Source organism: Mobula birostris, chromosome 9, assembly GCF_030028105.1.
Source record: "Mobula birostris isolate sMobBir1 chromosome 9, sMobBir1.hap1, whole genome shotgun sequence".
NCBI lineage: Eukaryota > Metazoa > Chordata > Chondrichthyes > Myliobatiformes > Myliobatidae > Mobula > Mobula birostris.
The window spans coordinates 7,090,964-7,116,116 of NC_092378.1; the positions used below are offsets into that span (position 1 = coordinate 7,090,964).

At 43.3% G+C, this 25,153-nt stretch overlaps 2 protein-coding genes across 2 annotated transcripts in view; one reads left to right on the plus strand and one right to left on the minus strand.

Moving 5' to 3' along the window:
* Positions 1-4,726, minus strand: lrrc10 (leucine rich repeat containing 10). The gene has a single exon (XM_072267457.1). The coding sequence runs from the start codon at positions 4,119-4,121 to the stop codon at positions 3,267-3,269; it is 855 nt and encodes a 284-aa protein (XP_072123558.1). The 5' UTR covers positions 4,122-4,726; the 3' UTR covers positions 1-3,266.
* Positions 4,727-19,530: 14,804 nt separating this feature from the next.
* Positions 19,531-25,153, plus strand: part of LOC140203307 (cathepsin E-like) — a 46,195-nt gene continuing 40,572 nt past the window's right edge. The window contains exon 1 of the mRNA XM_072269322.1: positions 19,531-19,586. Coding sequence (XP_072125423.1) covers positions 19,531-19,586 — 56 coding nt within the window. The remainder of the gene's footprint in view (positions 19,587-25,153) is intronic.

The window sequence follows — 25,153 nt, forward strand, 5'->3', positions numbered from 1 at the left end:
TTTAAGGTTATGAATCATTACCTTAAGAAGTAGAAGCATGTTTCTAAGTACATTGATAGGGATCATAAAATAAATTTTATTCTGTTTTAGCCAGTGCACACTGAAAATATTTTGCAGTAATAATATTATCTGAAAAATAATCAAGGCCAGATGAGCTAAAATTAGATCTGCTCTGCAGCTCAAATCTTTGGTGCTGATGTTGCGAAAAACTTTTAAACATATCACTGCCAGAAGGATATGTTTAATTACTTCTTTCTGTACTGTAGATAACTTTGCAATTCATTTGGCTTCAGATATGGGAAGGATTTGGTTCACACACGACTGAATACGTGTAGTGTTTGGCCTATACGGACACTTAAAAACTAATTCAGTTTAGGCATGAATTTGTACTGATCAGCAAACTCGCACCACCAGGTTCAAGAACAGTTACTACTCCACAACTATCAAGTTCTTAAACAAATATCGAAAGAAGCTACAGAAAATTGTAAAATTAGTCAGCTTCATCTTGAGTATTGGCCTCCGTAGAACCCAAAATATCTTCAAGGAGCGATGTCTCAAAAAGGCTTCCTCCATTATTAATGACCCTCATCACCCAGGACATGCTCTCTTCTCGTTGCTACCATCAGGAAGGAGGTACAGAAACCTGAAGGCACACACAGCGATTTAGGAACAGCTTCTTCCCCCCTGCCATCCGATTCCTAAACGGACATTGAAGCAGTGAACATGGCCTCACTTTTTTATTATTTCTGTTTTTTGTACTATTTTTAAATTTAACTAATATACATATATATATATAATGTAATTGATTTATTTTTTCTGTATTATGTATTGCATTGTGTGCTGCCGCTGTTAACAAATTTCACGACATATGCCGGTGATATTAAACTTGATTCTGGTTCATTTGCCTATTCATCGATTTCACTTTAAGGACTCATTATTTTGTTATCTCATGTTGTCGTTATTTATTTATATTGGCATTTACACAGTTTGTTGTCTTCTGCACTCTGATCTTTCATGTATCCTGTTACAGTTGCTATTCTATGGATTTGCGCAGTATGTCCGCAGCAACATGAATCTCAGGGTTGTATAAGGTGACATGTATGTACTTTGATAATAAAATTTACTTTTAAATTATTTTTAAATGAAGTATGACTATGTTATGAACTTTGAACACTAATGGTAGTACAGGTACACTAGCACCTGCTGAAAGAGACGAAAATTGCGGTTCTAATACTATGAAGTGCCTCAAATTCTGTCCTGACGTGAATGCGCGGAGAATTAGGGCGCAAGAGAACTGCGAAGTGGCCTGGTACTTAGCATGGAGCTATAGAAGAGCGACGATTTTTGTAGCTCAGGGTCGTACCCAACCCCTCCCGCCCATTTGTAAAAAAACGCCCGCTCCAGCTGCGCGCGAACCCCTACCTCGGCTTCTCCGCCATCAGCCCAGAGCTCAGTGGGGCTTCATAATGGGAAGCTCAAGCACCTGCTCATTATAGTCCTACCCTCACTGCCTCCTCTTGGGTGTGTCGCCCTCTTTCTCTCTCTGCTGGGTTGTAAAGCTCAGCCCAGCCGAGAGATTTCCCTTTGGTAGGTCCTGGGCGTGCTTGCTGCCGTAGTGGAATCTCCGGGCTTTGGGAGAGTTGCGCCAGTAAAGAATGAACGGCGAGGCCAGCAGCTGCCATCACATCCAACAGGCAGTAATGAGGAGATCTTAGGGTCATTTATCAAACTCCTCACCAGAGATGACCCCGCTCCCCACCGCCACTCACTGTGTCACTCTGCAGGCCACTTTCAGTCCCACATTTCAGTGCAGCCCCGACCGACTCGATATCAACGCTCACATCGCGCCGATGCCCAATATTCATCAGGTTCCCAACAGCGGTTTCACCGTCTTTTTACCGATCCCATTAGCGTAGGAAGGCACTACAGAGAAAGGAATGATTCCTTTTGAAAAGATTCTTTTATGTACTTTGGTGGGGAGGGGTTCGGTGCGGGCCACCCTAGGAAAAAGCAAAGACACGTCGAAGTAGTGCGCAGGCTTTGTTCTGAGTTTGTACTTTGAACTACTGTACTACTAAGAAACTTAAATTCAGATTGGGTATCAGTTGAAGCATTCGTGAGAGATAACAACTCCTTTCCCGTAATCCCCTCTCAAAATTTAAATTCCCAACACCCAAGTAATACAGGCAGATGCAGCTGTCTGCCGCCACCTTTTTAAATTGGAAGCAAAAATCAGGGCACAAGTGACCGCAGTATTGGGCAACATCTGTATTGGGAAATGATCAGTTGTCTTTCCCGGGAGACCCAAAATGCTGTCTGTCCATTTTCCTCCTCAGATGCTGCCTGACCTGCTGAGCTCCTCTGGTAATTTGCCATTATTCTCTGGCAAAGCAAATCTGAATTGGCTGGTGCGGTGAAGAGGAAGTAAGTTCTCCCAAAACACTGCCTCATTTAAAACAAAAATGAAGTTCTAAGCTTGCTCACAAGTAATTTATAATTTGTGGAATGAAACGCATTTCCACGTTGAACACCAGGAAGATTGCTTATTATTTGTATGCAGAGAGGGATCAGATTCAAAGCTGGCCTTTACACTCCGAGGTCTCATTTCCTGTGGAAACCGTTTTATTTCAAGCCATTGCCACGGGAGCAGCCTAATTCTCGTCGGAATAGGAGTTTAGCGGGATTTTATCTGACTTCCAGTTACTGCTACCGAAAAAAATAACTAGTTGATTATTTTAAAGTCTGATTTATGAAAGTTTTTTCCCCCTTTGCGGGTCTGAAATGCAGGGTGAATCGTTCAGAATAGGTTTTGTGCTTTTCATCAAAGTACATCCTGTTCCCGATAGCAGCCTTCAAGCCCCATCCGCTGAAGCAGATGATTAACTACGTACCGCACTGTTACATATTACACTTGTTATATAAAAGAAGAATAATTACTATTTTCATGCAGTCCCTTTGGACGATGTCGCTAGCAAGAATTAACGCTGACAAAGACGGAATATTGAGACCGGGGGCCTGGGACGGCACCTACTGCTCCACGCGAGCCAAGATATCTCTTCTTCCTACATTAATATTTCTTATTCCTTTCATCTAGCCTCTCCCCTTATAATCGTCTCAGCCCTTGTTGTGGAAACAGGTTTTGCGCTGTAAACAGCTATCCAGAGGAGCATAGATGTATTTACAATTTCTACACGTATTGCATAATTAAACAGTATATGAAGCCTGCAAATTGCCTTTCGTTGGCGCCACTTTGGTTTCCGTTGTTTTTACTCTCGCACCGAGTCTGAATTCTTATTGAGTTCACTTTTCCCTGTCGTTTCAACGTCCTCGCTTTCTTCCATTTGCTCTCGCTCGTTCTCCGGTGATAGTTCCTCGGTGACTTCAGGGCGATAGTCGGCCCACTTTCCCACCCTCCGGACGTCCTCGCCCACCCTGGGGCCACTCTTACACGGATTGCGATCGTATATCACCAGCTTCAGGTTCTTCATGTGGACCAGACTGGGGAAGAACTTGATCGAGTTTCGGTCCACGTCGATGATCTCCAGGCTATCGATCTCCAGTAGGACTTTAGGGAACTCAGAGAACAAGTTGCTCGAAATCCAGATGTTCTGAAGTTCCCGGAGGCGCCAGAGATCCATGGGCAGTTCTTTTAGCTGGTTACACCCTGCGTGCAAGATTCTCAGATGCTTCAGCTGCGACACCACTCTGGGGACCTCCTCGAAACAGTTCCCCTCGATCCACAGCGTTTTCAGTTCCGCCAGCGAGCTCAGTTCGGCCGGCAGGTCGCTCAGGTGGTTATTGCCCAGGTACAGGGAGGAGAGCTGGCGGAGGCGGCATACCACCTGGGGCAGTTCTTTGAAACGATTGAAGTCCAGAGCCAAGAGCTGCAGGCAGTTCAGCAGGTGAAGCTCGGGGGGAAGACTACTCAGATTGTTGTTACTCAGGTACAGTTTAATAAGTTCAGTGAAAGCACAGACCTGCAGCGGAAACTTCCTCAGATGTTTCCCGCTCAAATCCATCATTTTGTCCGGTGATAGTTCCTCGATATCATTTCCCAAAAGGTAGTGCTGGCACGATTTAGACGGGAAAAAAGAAACCACGGACATTATAGCGTTTCCCATCCCAGCGTCTCCTACATCTTTCGGGAGGACTGAAATGATCCTGTCACCAGTGGTGTAAACGCAAAATGCTCAGCGCCTTTTAAGATTTCGTGAAGCTCAGCTCGCAGAGAGCTTTGCGGAGCTCGAAAGTGTTCTGATAATCGAAGTGGCGGCCGAAATGCGAGTTGAACGTGACTTTTACAGTGAGGGCTATGTAAGTTCAGCACCATCCTAAGAATCCAGCATCCAATACCATCGCCTTCCTTATCTACAGAGCTAAGTGCTGTCCTTGTGAAATATATTTGGCAAACTCAAAAATAGCAACGTATGAAGCGCACTCCTGTGAAATTATCAGTGACGAGTTGGTGATCGAGTCTGTCACAGTTGATTCTCGTCCTCCGACTAGCCCTCAGCGCCGCCAGATCTGGACAAAAGCACATTCAGCTTAATTTTCGCATACTAGGAAATGTCGCCGAGTTACCAGGGCACCGCTTTCTAGCTAGTTTTATCTGTTTCCCAGTCTAGTGCGGCGATTGACTGCCTGTGTGGGAACACTGACCTCAATATCTGGCAAAGGCAGAGGAGGAATTCATCTCAGCTCTGCTTCATGTCATCTTATTCTGAGCACGGGCTTGCTGTGCTTTCTTAGTACTTGTTATCTTGGCTGTAGTCCAGCTATTTATCTTCCATCCCTCGTCGTCAACCACCCCCAAATGTTTCTATATTCGGGATCCATGAGAAACGAATTGACTCCAAATCCTAGGTCAGAAGAAATTGTAGATCTCGCCGCTTAGGCAACAGAATTTATTGACATCTGGAGAAAATAAAAGCACGCAAAAATCTAGCCTTATTTGGTCTTTTCTATTAACTAACAGCTCTGTTAAAATATGTGGTTAATTTATTCATGGTGATGACATATCAGATATTTTTGCAAAAGATAACCATACAGGATTCTGAGGGTTTCTTGGATAAAATAATAATTCATTTTTATTTCATTAAATTAAATTGCTTAACACTCATGTAACTGATAAGCACAGATGCATGGAATGGGTAGCTAATCCTTCAACATAGCACATAAATTTAGCTCCATTCAGAGGTCAAATGTTGGTTTCAAAGTGAAGGGTTTGGAGACAACATATTTTACATTTGTACAGGGTGGTGGCGAGGTCACAACTGGAACATTCTGCACAGTCTTGGTTCCCTTATCTAAAAAATAGATACAGCAGCATCGGACCAGTCCAAAGGAGATTCACCAGGTTAATTCCTCAGTGGGGGATTGTCCAATCAAGAAAGGCCAGGCAGCACGGGTCCATTCTCTATTGTATAGAAGAGTGAAGGATCTCTTTAGTGAGACACAGACAACCTTCAGTGGGCATGACAGGGTTGATGTTGAGATGTTTTCACAAGTGGGAAAATCTCAAATGAAGGGGCATCTTACAAAGTAAGAGACTGGTCATTGAAAGTGACTTACTTAAACCAATCACCCCCACTGGGGTACAGGCCACCAACAGCAGCTCACTGGAGTCCTCTGTCCTGGGCCAGCCTTTCAAATTATCGCAGGTGTAGCCCATCTTCTCCCTCCCCTCCCAAGGATAAGGTCTTTGCAGCCCCTGTAGCACTGGGTTTTTACAGGATAGTGTTGCTGGCCCAATGCCCAACTGTCCTCCTTTCGCAGCCAGGCCTGAGACCATCCATGGTGGAGTTCGTTGGAAGTGAGGTGTGTAGAAATTTCCTTGTTTCAAGTTTGGTGAATTGATGGAAACATTCTGCCTCAGAGTGGTCCAGAGGTTAAGGATCATTAGAAGTATGGAAAAGGTCAGGTCTGCTTGGACCGCTGAGATTGGGTGAGACTAGAACTAGAGGTCATGGCTTAAGGGAGAAAAGTGAACTGCTTAAAGGGAACATGAGGGGGAACCTTTTCACTCAGAGGGTGATGAGAGTATGGAATGAGCTTCCAGCAGGCATGGTGGATACAGGTTCAATTCCAACATTTAAAAGAAATGTTAAGTGTGTGTATGGGAACACTTTGGTTCCAGTGATCATAACACCATTAGTTTCAACTTGATCATGGATAAAGATAGATCTGGTCTTCAGGTTGAGGTTCTAAACTGGAAAAAGGCCAGATTTGAAGAAATGAGAAAGGATCTAAAAAGCGTGGATTGGGACAGGTTGTTCTCTGGTAAGGATGTGATTGGTAAGTGGGAGGCCTTCAAAGGAGAAATTTTGAGAGTGCAAAGTTTGTATGTTCCTGTCAGGATTAAAGGCAAAGTGAATAAGAATAAGGAACCCTGGTTCTCAAGGGATATTGGGACTCTGATAAAGAAGAAGAGAGAGATGTATGACATGTACAGGAAACAGGGAGCAAATAGGTGCTTGAGGAGTATAAAAAGAGCAAAAAAAACTTAAGAAAGAAATCAGGAGGGCTAAAAAAGACATGAGGTTGCTTTGGCAGTCAAGGTGAAGGATAATCCAAAGAGCTTCTACAGGTATATTCAGAGCAAAATGATAGTAAGGGCTAAAATTGGACTGCTTGAAGATCAGAGTGGTCAGCTATGTATGGAACCAAAAGAAATGGGGGAGATCTTAAATGGGTTTTTTGTCTGTATTTACTAAGGAAACTGGCATGGAAATAAGGCAAGCAAGCAGTGAGGTCATGGAACCTATACAGATTGAAGAGGAGGAGGTGCTTGCTATCTTGAGGCAAATTAGAGTAGATAAATCCCCAGGACTTGACAGGGTATCCCCTTGGACCTTGAAGGAGACTAGTGTTGAAATTGCAGGGGTCCTGGCAGATATATTTAAGATGTTGGTATCTACGGGTGAGGTGCCAGAGGACTGGAGGATAGCTCATGTTGTTCCGTTGTTTAAAAAAGGATCAAAAAGTAATCCGGGAAATTATAGGCCTGTAAATTTGTCGTCAGTAGTAAGTAAATTATTGGAAGGAGTACTAAGAGATAGGATCTACAAGTATTTGGATGGACAGGGACTTATTAGAGAGAGTCAACATGGCTTTGTGCGTGGTAGGTCACATTTAACAAATCTAATTTTTTGAGGAGGCTACCAGGAAAGTGGATAAAGGGAAAGCAGTGGATGTTGTCTACATGGACTTCAGTAAGGCCTTTGACAAGGTCCCGCATAGGAGGTTAGTTAGGAAGATTCAGTCGCTAGGTATACATGGAGAGGTAGAAAATTGGATTAGACATTGGCTCAATGGAAGAAGCCAAAGAGTGGTGGTAGAGAGTTGCTTCTCTGAGTGGAGGCCTGTGACTAGTGGTGTGCCACAGGGATCAGTGCTGGGTCCATTGTTATTTGTCATCTATATCAATGATCTGGATGATAATGTGGTAAGTTGGATCAGCAAATTTGCTGATGATACAAAGATTGGAGATGTTTATTAGACAGTGAGGAAGGTTTTCAGAGCCTGCAGAGGGACTTGGACCAGCTGGAAAAATGGGGTGAAAAATGGCAGATGGAGTTTAATACTGACAAGTGTGAGGTATTGCACGTTGGAAGGACAAACCAAGGTAGAACATACAGGGTTAATGGTAAGGCACTGAGGAGTGCAGTAGAACAGAGGGATCTGGGAATACAGATTCAAAATTCCCTAAAAGTGGCGTCGCAGGTAGATAGGGTCGTTAAGAGGGCTTTTGGTGCATTGGCCTTTATAAATCAAAGTATTGAGTATAAAAGCTGGAATGTTATGATGAGGTTGTATAAGGCATTGGTGAAGCAGAATTTGGAGTATTGTGTGCAGTTTTGGTCACCAAATTACAGGAAGGATATTAATATAGTTGAAAGAGTGCAGAGAAGGTTTACAAGGATGTTGCCGGGACTTGAGAAACTCAGTTACAGAGAAAGGTTGAATAGGCTAGGACTTTATTCCCTGGAGTGTAGAAGAATGAGGGGAGATTTGATAGAGATATATAAAATTATGATGGGTATAGATAGGATGAATGCAAGCAGGCCTTTTCCACTGAGGCTAGGGGAGAGAAAAACCAGAGGACATGGGTTAAGCTTGAAGGGGGGAAAGTTTAAAGGGAACATGGGGGGGCTTCACACAGAGAGTGGTGGGAGTATGGAATGAGCTGCCAGATGAAGTGGTAAGTGCGAGCTCACTTTTAACATTTAAGAAAAACTTGGACAGGTACATGGATGAGAGGTGTATGGAAGGATATGATCCAGGTGCAGGTCAGTGGGACTAGGCAGAAAAATGGTTCGGCACAGCCAAGAAGGGCCAAAAGGCCTGTTTCTGTGCTGTAATGTTCTATGGTTCTGTGGTTCTAAGTTTGGATAGGATAGATGTGGAGAGCTATAGCTGGGTGCAGGTCATTGGAACTGGGCAAGTTAATAGTTTGGCTCTGACTAGATGGGCCAAAAGGTCCATTTTGGTGCTGCAGAAATCTATGATTCTCTGGTTCACATGTTAAAGTTCCAAGTTGGGGCGAGGCATATTCTAGCAGGATTCGACAGAACCCACAAAAGTTGATTGGAGTAAGTTATTTGCAGGCAAGCGGCATCCAGAAAATGGAGACTTTTAAAAGAGAGACAAGAGCTCACTGTATTAGAGCAAGTCAATCAATAGTATTTGAAGATTATGTATCACATGACACAAAGTTAGGATAATAGGTCCTTTTTAAGGCTGCTATTTTCTTGGAGTGTGCTTTGAAAATGTTGGCATCAAATTTCTTTTTTTGGGCTTGGTCAAAGCTATATTGAACTGGGAACACAAGGAAATCTGCAGATGCTGGAATTTCAAGCAACACACGTAAAAGTTGCTGGTGAACGCAGCCGGCCAGGCAGCATCTCTAGGGAGAGGTACAGTCGACGTTTCCGGCCGAGACCCTTCGTCAGGACTATCTGAAAGAAGAGCTAGTAAGAGATTTGAAAGTGGGAGGGGGAGGGGGAGATCCGAAATGATAGGAGAAGACATGAGGGGGAGGGATGGCACCAAGAGCTGGAAATTTAAAAAGGATATGAGAGGATCATGGGACAGGAGGCCTAGGGAGAAAGGAAGGCGAGGGGAAACCAGAGGATGGGCAAGGGGTATAGTGAGGGGGACAGAGGGGGAAAAAGATGATCCTCTCATATCTCTTTTGCCAATCACCTGTCCAGCTCTTGACTCCATCCCTCCCCCTCCTGTCTTCTCCTATCATTTTGGATCTTCCCCTCCCCCTCCCACTTTCAAATCTCTTACTAGCTCTTCTTTCAGTTAGTCCTGACAAAGGGTCTCGGTCCGAAACGTCGACTGTACCTCTTCCTAGAGATGCTGCCTGGCCTGCTGTGTTCACCAGCAACTTTGATGTGTGTTGCTTCCAGTTGATGTGCTCAAGTCTGTGGAATGAAGGACACAGTAACACTCCCTCATAATTGTTCTTGATTATGTGTTCATGTTTCTGGAGTGAAAGAAGATTTAGCACTTCCAAATAATTGCACTCAATTAAGGACTCAGGTTTCTGAAGGGGTTTTTCAGGGGTTGAATCTGGACAATAATAACAGGACTAGAAAGTATAATTGATGTAAACTATTTTATAACATTCTAATTTAAAAGTATGAAGCTGAGTATGAAGGTAATTGCAACATCTCAATAGTATCTGCTCTTGTAACACTGTTCTTCTTATGGCTACTCTTATCTTTCATTCTAGTCATGCTCTGTACCTGTAAATGGCCTGTCTTCCACAAGAAAACATAACTGTTGATAGTCTGTGGTCTTTCTGATAATATTGCAAGTCATGGTTGTATTCAAGATTCCAAATTGTTTAATGTCATTTCCTGTACACAAATGTAAAGAGAACAAAATAATTGTTACTCCAGATCCGATGCAGCACAACAAACAGTAGCATAGGGGTTAGCACAACACTTTACAGTGCAGGCAATCCAGGTTCAATTCCTGCCACTACCTCTAAGGAGTTTGTACGTTCTTCCCATGACCGCATGGTTTTCCTCCGGGTGCTCCAGTTTCCTTCCACATTCCAAAGATCTACCAGTTGATAGGTTAATTGGTCATTGTAAATTGTCTAGTGATTATGCTAAGATTAAAAAATGAAGAATTGCTGGGTGGTGCAGCTCAAAGGGCCAGAAGGACTATCTCAATAAATAAAAAAAAATAAAGAACACAATAATAATAATTGTAAAAACACAATAAATGTAAATACATAAGCTAGCTTATAGATAGATTATATGCTTATATTGATTATACATCTAAGTGACTCAAGGCTGTCCATGAGGTGACTGACAGGAAATAATAAAGTAATGGTGGAGCTAGTGGGTGGAGGTGATGATCAGCTTTACTGCTTGGGGAAAGCCTGGTGTCCTGTTGTGGATGCTACATAGTCTCCTCTCTGATGGGAGTGGGACAAACAGTACATGAACAGGGTGGGTGGGATCCTTCATGATGTTACTAGCCCTTTTCCTCCACCTTTTTGTACATATGCCCTTGATGGTTGTCGACTGACCCCAGTGATGCATTGGGCAGCTTTGACTGCCCATTATAGAGCCTTAAAACTTAGAAAAGCTTGTCTAACTGGAACGTTTAAGTGGTTAATGATTGAACAGCTGGTGATGCTAGTTCTGTGGGTTATTGACATTCAGTGTTTTGTCCTGTCAGTACTTTGTGGACCTTAGCAAATACATAGTACTTATCAAAATGTTCTATCAGCAGTAGTAAGTCAAGATGACCTTACCACTGAACCAACAGATATTACCAATGAAGACCAGTATCATTCATTTAGAATAGAAAAACAGACATTTTTCTCAGGCATTCCTGTATATAAATGCAATAACAGTGTCCATCAAATTAAGTAGATAAACGAGATGCAAACTATGTCATGGACTTTAACCATGAGAGACACTTTTCTTCATCATCATTTTATTCTCCTAATGGACTTTGAGTTTCATCTGTTTTTAGAAATCATTTGAACCGGTAAATGGGCAATTTTTTTCCCCCAAATGTAAACTATTGTTGCATTGAAACAGATACTTATTGCCTATTATTCCGCTGGCATTTAGGGTAGCAATGAAGGTCCCCCATCTCTGTCTGAACTTGGCCACTCTGATGTAAAAGGATTCTTTGTTGCTGCTTCCATAACAATTTTGTTTTACCAGTCAGGGTTGTTCGCCCTGAGTTGAATGCCTGAACCTGGAGGACTGATGGACCACTCTTAGTCTGGCCTCTACCCTTTGATCTGTTTGGCATGGGTGACCCTACCAAGAGTAAAAACATAAACTCTGACTCCAGCCAACATAGTTCTTTGGGTCATTGAGGCAGACAAGCCTCCAAACTACGACAAGGTGTGATCCTCCTGGAGGATTGAAACAGATGCAATAAATTTAATATGCACTAATTCTGCAGAATCTTATTGGGAGAGACGTTGGTAAAGGGACATCACTGTTTCCTACAGCCAATGATCTAATTTTAAGGACTCTTTATCTCATTGTCTCATGTTCTCGTTATTTATTGCTATTTATTAATATTTGCATTTGCATAGTTTGTTGTCTTCTGCACTCTGGTTGATCTTTCACTGATCCTGTTACAGTTACTATACTATAGATTTGCTGAGTATGCCCACAGGAAAATGAATCCCAGTGATGTACATGGTGGCATAGATGTACTTTGATAATAAAATTTACCTTGCACTTTGAAATGAAGTTCTTATTTGTGATAATCATAAGCTTCATTGGTGCCTTTTGCCAGTCTCATTATAAAATCTAAGTTATAAAAATCAGGACAGAATTTAAATCTTATATCTGTTGAGTTAGCTTTATCCTCAGTATTCACCCCCTATTACAAAATAAGACCATAAGACCATAAGACAAAGGAGCAGAAGTTGGCCATTCGGCCCATCGAGTCTGCTCCACCATTTTATCATGAGCTGATCCATTTTATCCTATTTAGTCCCACTCCCCCGCCTTCTCACCATAACCTTTGATGCCCTGGCTACTCAGATACCTATCAATCTCTGCCTTAAATACACCCAATGACTTGGCTTCCACTGCCGCCCGTGGCAACAAATTCCATAGATTCACCACCCTCTGACTGAAAAAAATTCTTCGCATCTCTGTTCTGAATGGGCGCCCTTCAATCCTTAAGTCATGCCCTCTCGTACTAGACTCCCCCAGCGTGGGAAACAACTATGCCACATCCACTCTGTCCACGCCTTTCAACATTTGAACTGTTTCTATGAGGTCTCCCCTCATTCTTCTAAACTCCAAGGAATACAGTCCAAGAGCAGACAAACGTTGCATAACCATAACATTGCATAACCATACACTTTCCAACATTGTATTTCATTTGCCACTTCTTTGCCCATTCTTCCAATCTATCTAAGTTTCTACACAGACTCTCTGTTTCCTCAGCACTACCGGCCCCTCCACCTATCTTCGTATCATCAGCAAACTTAGCCACAAAGCCATCTATTCCATAATCCAAATCATTGATGTACAATGTAAAAAGAAGCGGCCCCAATACAGACCCCTGTGGAACACCACTGGTAACCGGCAGCCAACCAGAATAGGATCCCTTTATTCCCACTCTCTGTTTCCTGTCAATCAGCCAACGCTCTATCCACGTATGTAACTTTTGGGTAATTCCATGGGTTCTTATCTTGTTAAGTAGCCTCATGTGTGGCACCTTGTCAAAAATGAGTATTTTATTCCCAAGGCTTATTTCCAAAAGCTAGACATCGTTGTAAAAAGTTAACATCATTCTATTGATTTTTCCTTTAATGAATTAATATTTATTTAAATTTTGGCTCCAGTTTTATTCTGTTTTACTTCCCAGAAATCTTTTCCAATATTTAATGAAGTACTCTTCAGAGAGACCATCAGTGTGCTACATAATTTACATGAAATTGTGAGGAGACACCAAGGATCTACCTAATCCATCAGTACCCAACAGCAGCATTCATTTTAGACACTCCTATCTGGCCAAGTCTGTTGAGACATATCATTACCCATTCCATCATGGCTGATTTATTATCTCTCTCAATCCCATTCTTCCTCCTTCTCCCTGCAACATTTGACACCCTGACTGACCAATAACCTTATCTACCTCCACTTTAAATCTACCTGATGACTTGACCCCCCCACAGCTGTCTTTAGCAAATAATTCTGGATTCACTATCTAACTGGCTGATTCACTGTCTGTTGTGGGGGTGGGTTCGACTGCACAGGATCAAAATAAGCTGCAGAGAGTTGTAAACTTAGTCAGCTTCATCATAAGCACGAGCTTTCATAGCATCCAGGACATCTTCAAGGAGCGATGCCTCAAAAAGGCAGCATCCATCATTAGGGACCCCAATCACCCAAGGGTTCTCATTCCTACCGTTAGGACAATAAACTGGACTGGTCAAAGAACACTGAGGCTGTCTACAAGAAGGGTCAGAGCCGTCTCTATTTCCTGAGGAGACTGAGGTCCTTTAACATCTTCTGGACGATGCTGAGGATGTTCTACGAGTCTGTGGTGGCCAGTGCTATCATGTTTGCTGTTGTCTGCTGGGGCAGCAGGCTGAGGGTAGCAGACACCAACAGGATCAACAAACTCATTCATAAGGCCAGTGATGTTGTGGGGATGGAACTGGACTCTCTCACGGTGGTGTCTGAAAAGAGGATGCTGTCTAAGTTGCATGCCATCTTGGTCAATGTCTCCCATCCACTACATAGTGTACTGGTTGGGCACAGGAGTACATTCAGCCAGAGACTCATTCCACCGAGATGCAGCACAGAGCGTCATAGGAAGTCATTCCTGCCTGTGGCCATCAAACTTTACAACTCCTCCCTTGGAGGGTCAGACAACCTGTGCCAATAGGCTGGTCCTGGACTTATTTCATAATTTACTGGCATAATTTACATATTACTATTTAACTATTTATGGTTTTATTACTATTTATTATTTATGGTGCAACTGTAACGAAAACCAATTTCCCCCAGGATCAATAAAGTATGACTATGACTATGACTAGGGAGGAGGTACAGGAGCCTGAAGGCAGACACTCAATGATTCATTAACTGCTTCTTCCCCTCTACCATCTGTTACTGATTTCTGAATGGATATTGAACCCACAAACACTACCTCACTACATTTTTTATTTTTATTTTTGCACTTCTTATTTAACTTTTTTTATATATGTATATAATATATTTTAAGGCATCCGTTAGTCTTGCAACACCATGGATCTGCACCTGGAAAGTCTTCACTCTCCAGGGCGCAGGCCTGGGCAAGGTTGTATGGAAGACCAGTAGTTGCCCATGCTGCAAGTCTCCCCTCTCCACAACACCAATGTTGTCCAAGGGAAGGGCATTAGGACCCATACAGCTTGGCACCAGTGTCGTCGCAGAGCAATGCCTTGCTCAAGGACACAACACGTTCTCTCGACTGGGGCTCGAACTCACGACCTTCAGGCAGCTAGTCCAATGCCTTAACCACTTGGCCACGTACCCACACATATATACCGTAATTTCATTTTTTTTTTCTGTATTACATCATATTGCTCTCGCAAAGACAACAAATTTCATGGCATAAGCCAGTGATATTAAACCTGATTCTGATCTCTGTTCTAAAGGGATCACTGCTAGTCTGGGGATTTATCTTTCTATTGTAGCTTCAATATTGAGGAAAGGAAAGCAGAGAGTAATTTGCAAAAGGTAAAAAAATGGGGAAATAACGCTCATGTAATTAACATAAGAGTTTAAGTTAAAGGCTTAAAGGTAAATATGTTGATATAATGGGAAATAGGGTTCAAATGTTTCCATTTATTTTCAGAGAACGTATACGATATACAACTTGAAATACTTAGTCTTTGCAGACATCCATGGAAAATGGAAGAACCCCAAAAGAATGAATGACAAAAAAAAACATTAGAACCCTAAAGCCCCCTCTGCCCCTCTCCTGGACAAACAGCAACAAAGTATCAACACATCGACCTCCCCCGTCCCACACCCATTTCAGCAAAAAGTGTCAGCACCCACCACCCACCAAGCAACAGCAGAGAGACCATGGTCTGCAGTCCACAAGAACTATTGTTTACCCGACAGTTCGACGTACCACAGGCTCTCTCTCTCTCACTAACAAGGGACAGAGAGATGTCACCCATTTCACAGCGAAAGAGGAGACCAACAGTCACTGTACGATATTAAGGTCTGCCGCATCGCTTGTTATTCCAGGATTCTCTGACTTGGGAATTGGCAGCAAACTCTCCCCTCCATCAAGAGGGAGAGAGAGGCAGCAGTCACTTGATTACAGAGACCTCTGTCAGCCACAGCAAAATCCTGATGTTCTTTCTCCTGTGACGCCTCAGTTGGTAACACCAGCACGGAGCTGGTCGTCCACAGGGCCACGCAGGGCCGCACCCCAGAGGCGACATCACCCGCGCTGGTGAATGTTGGAAAATGACCGGCCGGCGAGCTCCAGGAGTGGGAACTCATCTGCCCTGAAAAACAGCAGTTTTCAGTGCTATTGCAGATCAGGGATCTCGATAGAACCCTAGTCTCTTTGGAAAGGCAGAAAAGAGACATTAAAGAGAGGAATTTACGCTGTTTCCTCCAGTGAGCTGAAAGAGGCAGCCATTTGGTGCCATCTAGGCAGCTGGAAGAGCTAGTAAGAGATTTGAAACATCTCTTACTAGCCTCTCCCTCCCATTTTCAAATCTCTTACTAGCTCTTCTTTCAGTTAGTCCTGACGAAGGGTCTCGGCCTGAAACGTCGACTGTACCTCTTCCTAGAGATGCTGCCTGGCCTGCTGCGTTCACCAGCAACTTTGATGTGAGTTGCTTGAAATTCCAGCATCTGCAGAATTCCTCGTGTTCCAGATTTTTCCTCGGGGTTTACTCCCGAAGCCTTCCCCATGAGTGGGTGTAGCCGCAAGGCAGCAGAGGTTTGAGATTGGAGTTTTCCTGCTCCTAGGTGAGCTGACAACCACGGCTGATGAGTCCGAACTGCCTGAAGCAACTGGTTTGAAGGTGCCAGTAACCCACCTTTTCCCCTTCTCCTGTTAGTAGAATTGGTTCCACCGGGCTTAGTAGCTAAGTCACACGTGAAGGTCAGGAGCCGAACTTGGTTGTCAGAGGCTACTTGGGACTTGCCCTATTGGGAGCGTTTGATAGATAGTGGGAGGTTAACTACACTGCCTTCCCTAGCCATAACAACCTTAAGAAGTCAAAGGATCCATATGGATAACTGGCAAAAGTAAGTTTTACACTTTTTCTTGGTAGACGTGACAATAATAAACCAATTCCAGTTCCAATATTAATGTAAGGAAAATGTTGGAATCTATTATTTATAAAAGTGGCAACAACTTGGGCAAAATAGTATCCATTTTCAAAAGGGAAGTGGTATTTGAAAAGATTTGTTGGAATGTTTGGAGGGTGAACTAGCATTTAGATTTTCAGAAGACCTTCAATGAAGTTTCCACAAGAGGTGTTTTCATAAAACTGAAAGACAGGATATTGAAGGTAATATATTAATAGGAGTCTATAATTGACAGAAAACAGGGAGTAGGATTGTGTTAGGAGTCCGTGACCAGTGGATTGAATGCAGAAATTTTTTGTTGTGCCTCTAATTGTTCACAATTTATATCAAAGATTCAGTTTGGGAATGAGAGGGTTAACATATGAGGACCGTTTGGTGACCCTGAGCTTGTACTCACTGGAATTTAGAAGAATGTGGGAGGATCTCATTGAAGTCTACCGAATATTGAAAGGCCTAGACAGAGTGAATGTGGAGAGGATGTTTCCTATAGTGAGGGAGTCTAGGACCAGAGAGGCACTGCTGTTAATACAAGGATGTCCCTTTGGAATAGAGATGAGAAGAGAAAATAAATCAGCATAATAGAATAGCAGAGCAGACTTGATGGACTAATTCAGCTCCCATGTCTTCTAGTCTTAAGAAGAGATCAAATGTAATGCTTCTGATGCAAAGGCAGTGTGGGCTGTGAGACTTTGAGGAAAGAGATAGGTTATGTGAATGGTCAAAGACTTTGCAGATGGAAGAATGGTGACGCCAACTATTTAGTAGAAACAATAAAATACTTATTAAATTGGTGAGAGATTGAAAGGTGTTGATGTTTAGAGGGAACTCATGAATCGGCGGGAAGAGAGAGAGCAGCACGCCACGCGTGCGCAGCTCTCCAGTGAAAAATGATATCGTATTCGTTAAATAGGGGCCGTGGACAATTGATGGAGACGGACGTGAAAGCACAGAGGAACATCTGGAAAAATTTCTGAAATGCCAGTTCGCTGCTGTTGTTACTGCGTGATCAGGAATCTTTCGGAGGGAAGGCCTCAAAATCCCCGGCTTTGCTGGCTGCTGGCGACCGAGATGGAGGTCGAATTGTTCGGATAGAGATGGCGCTCCGGTGTCGGAGTGCTGATCAGAGCTCGAAGTTTTCGGATGACTCAGAGTCGGACTGTTGTCGGGTATGGCAGAAAGAGTTTTTCTTCCTTCTTCCCATCTGTGTGAGATGTGGGACATTTGAGAGACTTTGAACTTTTTACTGTGCTCATGGACTTCTTCATCAAGTTATGGTATTGTTGCACTGTTGTAACTATATGTTATAATTATGTGTTTTTGTTTTAGGTTTTTTCAGTCTTGGTCTGTCCTGTGTTTCTGTGATATCACACCAGAGGAAATATTGTATCATTTCTTAATGCATGCATTACTAAATGACAATAAAAAAGGACTACGTGTCTTCATAATCTAATAATCTAATCACTGGATGTTGAAAATGCAAGCAATGAATAAGACAATTGGCTTTAATTGCAAGATTATTTGAGTCCAAGAGTAGATATGTCTTGCTCCAGTTATGTAGAGCCTCTGATGAGACTTGATCAGGAAAATTGTGGACAGGTCCAATCTCCCTACCTAAGTACTGTAATGACAAAGACTCTGTTAGGGGCTTGCAGTGAAGTTTCTCCAGTTTGATTCCTCAAATAGTGCATTTGTCATCTGGGAGTGATTAAGGAGACTGTACTCCATGGTGTTTAGAAGAATGACACAATCTCATTTCACTTACCCGAATGCTGTTCTGACCCCACAACCTATAGACTCACTTTCAAGGACTCTATAACTCACGTTCTCAGTTTTTTTTATTATTTGTATGTTTTGTCTTCTTTTTGCCCCTTGTTTATTTGCCAGTTTTTATATTTTTTATATAGTAGGGGCATATGGGGTGTCCAAGGAGGGGTAGCACCTTTGGTGAAGAGGCTTGTTATGTCCATTATGGGGCAGCTCACTGACGTTTGGTCCCCACTGGACCCTCAGCTCTCACCTGTGGCTCCAAGTAACTGTTTGCATGTGACAGCGGCCACACCCCGGTACACTGCCTCGATAGATGACCTAAACTAGGTGAGGGTAGCCAGCAGCCTCATACCCCGATGAGAGAGGGACATGCCTGTTCTAGCATGCCAAGTCAGCTCTAGCGGACTGGGTGGATGAGATCTATAGTGAGATCCAATGGTCAGGAAGGTGGTACTGCAACGCTCCATAGAGAGCGAAGGGTATGACAAGACATAGAAGACATCATGGTCATCCACTGCAGCCAAGGAAGACCCAGTTTGTGATGACGACTCGTACCACTGAACCAGGACTTTTGAGGTCGGGAGAGTGGAATTGCCCCAGAACGGCTTTTCCACTTCTAAAAACTCACCTACACAGATTTCCTGTCATCGTCGGACACAGTGGACAACCACTATATTTCACAGTATTTCATAAATTCTATTGTATTTCTTTATTTTCCTCTACATGCCTGCTAGAAATTGAACCTCAAGGTAGTATATGGTGAGATATATGCACTTTGAATTACCATGTGCAAAATTCTTAAGAGTCTTAACAGGGTAGATGTATTGATGTTTCTTTTGGGTGGAACGTTTAGAATCAAGGGCTGTTGCCTTAAATAAGGGATTCGGGATAAAGTTGGGGAGACGTTTCTTCACCGAGAAAGTGGTAAATGATCTAGCCTTAGAAGTGGTGGAGTCACAGTCACTCAGTATTTTCAAGGCAGTGATCAATAGAACATGGAATTAGTACAAGAAAATGGCTCTGAAATGAAGTGTAAGTCTGGATCTTAGTCAGTGCAGATTAGGCACTATGTCATAGTGGGCTAATCCTGCTGCCATTTCTCATGTTGTCAAGAAATGCACAAAATACAGTATAATTTAAAAAAGTCCCGCAATTAGTCTTCTTACCTAACATTATTTAAAGAGTACATTGTTTCATTGTAATAGCCATCCACAATATTTATGTCAACCTGTTCAAATTTCCAAGTTATTGCGTAACATAAAGAAGCAATTTTCAGAAGCCAAAGAGCGATCGAGCCATTTGTTTGCTCATCAGTCATGGGTCTAGATGACCATCGAGCTCAGTAAACTGACTCAGTCATTTTGGGTCATTGGCGTACTTTGATGCAACAAGCGTTAGTTCTGTCCGTCTAGTCAAAGCCGAAATGAAGTGGCTGATGATAAGTTTAATTTCAATTCACCTTGCAGAATCTTTGATGAGGTGAGTGATTTCTGAATCCTTTTAATTCTAATGAACCAATATGCTCGGAGAATTATGGAAATGAACAGGAAGTAAGGATCATTGGAGATGGATGGCTGAAATCGGACTTTTTCAGGTGTGCTTAATGAAAACATTATAAGTAATAAGCTTACGGTTTATGCCTTCTGTCTAACATACAATGTATTTATGTAATAAAACTGCACGCCTTACTGGGAACTGGGAACTTGAAAATAGATCCAACCTTTAGTTGATCTAATAGGATATGTTTTGGCAGGAACATTTGATACATGAATTGAAGATGTAAATGCAATTTTTAAACTGAGACGCTGAGTGTCAAAATAATACCATTCTGCAGATGCTGGATTTCTGAAATTGAAACAAAAACTATTGGGATTGTAAAGGGAATGGTGGGGGCATTTCTGTTCTGATGAAAATCCAATAACCTGAAGCATTAGTTCAGTTTCTCTTGCTGCAGGTGCAACTTGAATTATTAAATATTTGCAGCATCTTTTGAATATTACAGTAGATCATGTTTATTGGGCCGCACGGTAGCATAGTGGTTAGCACAACACTCGACAGTACCAGGCAACCTGGGTTCAATTCCCATCATTGGTGTAAGGAGTTTGAATGTTTCCCCCATGACCCCGTGGGTTTTCTCCAGGTGTTCTGGTTTCCTCCCATCGTCCAAAGACGTACTGGTTGATGGGTTAATTGGTCATCGTGAATTGTCCTGTTAACATCGTAAACCAGCGAGTTGTTTGTTATGTCTCCCTGCTCTCTGGTGAAAAATGGAGACGCCTCCTTCTCCCTTGTTAGGGAGAGAGAGAGAGAGCCGGTGGTATGTCGAAAGCTGGATGAAACGCGAAGTCTTTAGGGTAATTGCAAGTCTATGTCTTTGCTATGGCTTTGCTCACGCTGAGTGCTCGGTTGCGGGTGCCCATGCTTGCTTTTTTTTGCCAGTGGGGGGAGGGGAGATTGTTGCTCGCTGCCACTTACGCATGGGAGGGGGGAGCTGGGGAGGACTTTGGGGTTCTAACTGTTTAACTGTTGTTCATTCTTTGGGGTACTTCTCTGTTTTCGCGGCTGTTTTCAAAGGAAAGGCATTTCAGGATGTATATTGTATACATTACTCTGATATTAAATTGGACCTTTGAATCTTTGAAACTTTGACCTTTAAAAATTAGGCTAGGGTTAAACTGGGGGATGGCTGGGCAGCACAGCTCGAAGAGCTGGAAGGGACTATCCCATGCTGTATCTCAGTAAGTAAATAAATATTTGACCATCTGCTGGTACCTCATTGTTTTGATACAAAAGTCCTCAAGTGCTTTTGATGAATTATTTTTCACAATTTCTTCAAACTCTTTGCTATTTTCTGCAAAATAAATCAAGGTGCCAGTGTACAGAACAGAGTTGTTTATAGAACTTTTAACCGTATATCTCTTGCATTTGTACAGTTTCAAATAATAATACAAATAATTGTAACTTCAATGAATTTAAAGAGACACCTATCTTTTTAAAATTTCAAAAATATACTTCATTCTTATTATGTACAATAAAAACATTTGACACACACCTTCTCTACGTTCATAGTATCGCCAGTTTAATGTTTCCTCATTAACCAATGCCGTGAAGTACTTGAGAGATTGTGTAACTGAGGGCTGATTTTCAATGCACCAATGAGCACCCACTCCTGCTCCTTTTGTCACGGTAGTGTGGCGATTAGCATAATCACTCTGCAGCACCAGCAATCACTGATCAGGGTTCAATTCCCATCTCCGTCTGTAAGGAGTTTGTGCATTCCCCCTGTGACCATGCGTGTTTCCTCTGGGTGCTCCAATTTCCCGCCATAAAGACACTATGTTGGTGGTGGAAACATGGTGGCACTTGTGGAGTGGTCCCAGCACATCCTTACTGATCTGATTCGACATAAATGATGCATTTCACTGTGTTTTGACGTACAAGTGACAAATAAAGCGAATTCTTAATCGTTAATCTTTTCAATCTTTAATCTTTGGAATGTGCCGGTTGACAGAAGGCAATTGTGGACATCTCCTTTTACTGGGAGATCACAAAGTTCCACATGGACCAAGGTGAATCATACACTGAGTTCATGATCTTCCAGCATCGGATCATGCTCTTCTGAGTATCTGGTGCCTCCAAGTAGCCCGCAGAATAAGAGTCCACTTGGGTACATAGTGCTCGACCAAGTAAAGTATTCATTGGGAAAATATATGGAGAATGTACGAGTACCCATGCATGTTTCAAATATTAAACAACTTTTTAGAATAAAGTGGGGCATTTTCCACTTCTGCAAGATAACATAAGACCAAACACAGGGGCAGAATTAGGCCATTCAGCCCATCAGGTCTACTTTGCCATTTCATGATGGCTGATTTATTATCCCTGTCAACCTCACTCTCCTGCATTCTCCCTGTAACCTTTGACACCTTGCTAATCAAGAACCTGTCAACCTCCAATTTAAGTATACCCAATGAGTTGACTGTCTGTGGCAATGAATTCTACAGATTCACCACCCACTTGTAAAAGAAATTCCTCATCATCTGTGTTCGAAAGAGCTATCTTTCTATTCTGAGGCTGTGCCCTCTCCTCGTAGACTCCCCCATTGTAGGAAGGAAACATCCTCTCCATGTTCGCATCTGAGGCATGATGAAGTCTACATAGGGTTGACCAGGTCAGAAAGAATAGGGTTGGCTACATTAAGTAACAAGCCGAAGTCTCCCATAAGCAGAAAATCAGATGCACTGGTCAAAGTGGATAGGATGGAGTCGAGGTACAAGGGCACAAGCTCAGTGGGAAAGGAGCAGGCGGACACAATAGGCAGCAGGTGCTCTGCTCCCTTCTCAATAAAAGAACCAACCAGTTACCCTCCACCACCACCTTCCTCCATCTCGCAGAACTGGTCCTCAACATCCTCCACTCATCTCATTCCACTTTCTCCAGACTTATGGCGAGGCCTTGGGCACATGCTCAGGCCCAGCTATGCCTGGCCTTTTTGTTAGCTACGTAGAACAATCCATGTTTCAAGCCTTCTCTGGTACTGCCCCTCAGTTTTTTCTCTGCTACATTGACGACTGCATTGGTGCTGCTTCCGAACCCATGCTGAGCTCGTCAATTTCATCAGCATAGCTCTGAACTTCCACCCTGTCCTTAAATTCATTTTGTCCATTTCTGACAAATCCTTCCCCTTTCTCAATCTCCCTGTCTCCATCTCTGGAAACAAACTGTCAACCAACATCTTTTATAAACCTAGTGAAACCAGCTGGTTTCCTTGGCTGCGTAAATCCAGGGAATACACACTCTGGTCCCTCCAAACCCGTGAGATTGAGATGGCTCTCGCACCAGTTTGTGTGGATGCTCTGTAATTTACTACCCTGTTACAACTCAGTGCCAAGAAATAATCTTTCCTTCCAGAGCATCAGAGATGTCCTCCTTCTTCAAAGTGGTTTCCCTTCCTCCACCATTGTTGCTGTCCTCACCTGCATCTCCTCCATTTCCCAAACATAGAAACATAGAAAATAGGTGCAGGAGTAGGCCATTCAGCCCTTTGAGCCTGCACCCCCATTCAGTATGATCATGGCTGGTCATCCAACTCAGAACCCTGCACCAGCCTTCCCTCTATACCCCCTGATCCCTTTAGCCACAAGGGCCATATCTAACTCCCTCTCAAATATAGCCAATGCACTCACCCCATCTTCCCACAGTCTTAACAGTGATAGAGTTCCTCTTGTCTTTGCCTACCAACCCGTTAGCCTCCGCATCCAACACACCATTCTCCGCAACTTCTGCCAGCTCCAAAGGGATCCTACCACATCTTTACCTCCCCTTCTCTGCTTTCTGCAGGGACCACTCCCTCTGTGATTCCAATGTCCATTCATTCCTCCTCACTAATCTCCCTCCCGGCGCTTATGCCTGCAAGCAGCCAAAGTTCTTCACCTGCTCATTCAGCTCCTCCCTCACCTCCATTCAGGGCCCCAAACAGTCCTTCCAGGTGAGGCAACACTTCACCTGTGAATCTGCTGGGGTTGCCTATTGTGTCTGGTGCTCGTGATACAGCCTTCTCTACATGGGTGAGACCCGTCGAACAACTCCGCTCCATCTGCCAGAAGTAGAACTTCCGGGTGGCCAAACATTTTAATTCCCGTTCCCTTTCCTGTTCCAAAACGTTGGCCCATGGCCTCCTCATATGCCACAATGAGGCCACCCTCAGGGTGGAGAGCAACACCTTATATTCCATCTGGGTAGCCTCCAAACTGATGGCATGAACATTGATTTCTCCTTCCAGTAAAAAAAATTCCCTCTCCCTCCCCTCTTCTATTTGCCACTCTGGCCTCTTCCCTCTTCTTGCCTGCTTATCGCTTCCACCCAACTGTGCTTGAGGTAATTGCACAGAAAGAACTTGGCATATATAAATAAATAAACAGTGCAAAGAGAGAAATAAAAATTAGTGAGGTAGTATTCATGGGTTCAGTGTCCATTCAGAAATTGGATATCAGAGGGGAAAAAGCTGTTCCTGAATCATTGAGTGTGTGCCTTCAGGCTTCTGTACCTCCTCCCTGATGGTAGCAATGAGAAGAGGGCACGTCCTGGGTGATGGGGGTCCTTAATGATGGATGCCACTTTCTTGAGGCATTGCTTCTAGAAGATGTTCTGGATGCTGGGGAGGCTGGTGTCCATGGTGGAGCTGACTGAGTTCACAATTTTCTGCAGCTTATTTTGATCCTGTGCAGTAGAAACCGCACCCCCCCCCCCCACCCATACCAGACTGTGATGCAGATGGTTGGAATGCTCTGCAAGGTACATCTGTAGGAATTTTTGAGTGTCTTTAGTGACATACCAAATCATGTCAAACTCCTCAGGAAGTATAGCTGCCGTCGTGCCCTCTTTGTAGTACTTGTACGTGGTCACACTCGTACCATAGAAGAGAAAGACAATAACTATCTCCAATATGAGAGAGAATAGTTACCTACCTACGCTTTCAAGGGTATTACCATCATTTTGCGGCTCGCCATCTCCACTGACTATAAACTCAGCTGGACCAGCCACATAAATATAAAAAATTGTTTTATTTGTTACATGTACATTGTACACAGAGAAATGTTGTGTTTTTTTGTCAACAACCAACACCCAGTCTGAGAACTTTTTTTATTGGGGTACAATATGGAACTGCACTGCCCAGCAGTCCTCCGATTTCATCCCAGCCAAATCATGCGACAATTTACAACAGCGAATTAACCTACCAACTAGTACATCTTCGGATTCTGGGAGGAAACTGGAGCACCTGGACGAAACACACACAGTTACGGGGAGAAGGTACAAACTCCTTACAGGCAGTGGTGGGAATTGAACCCGTGTTGCTGGTACAGGAAAGCATTGCGCTAACTACTATGCTACTGTGCTGCCCCGCAAGTAAGTGTCGCCATGCTTCCAAAGCCAAAGTGGCATGCCCTTTACTAACGCTAACGCATGCATCTTTGGGGTGTAGAATGTACAGACTCCTTACGGAGGCGTCAGGAATTGAACAGTTGGTGCTGCAATAGCGTTATGTG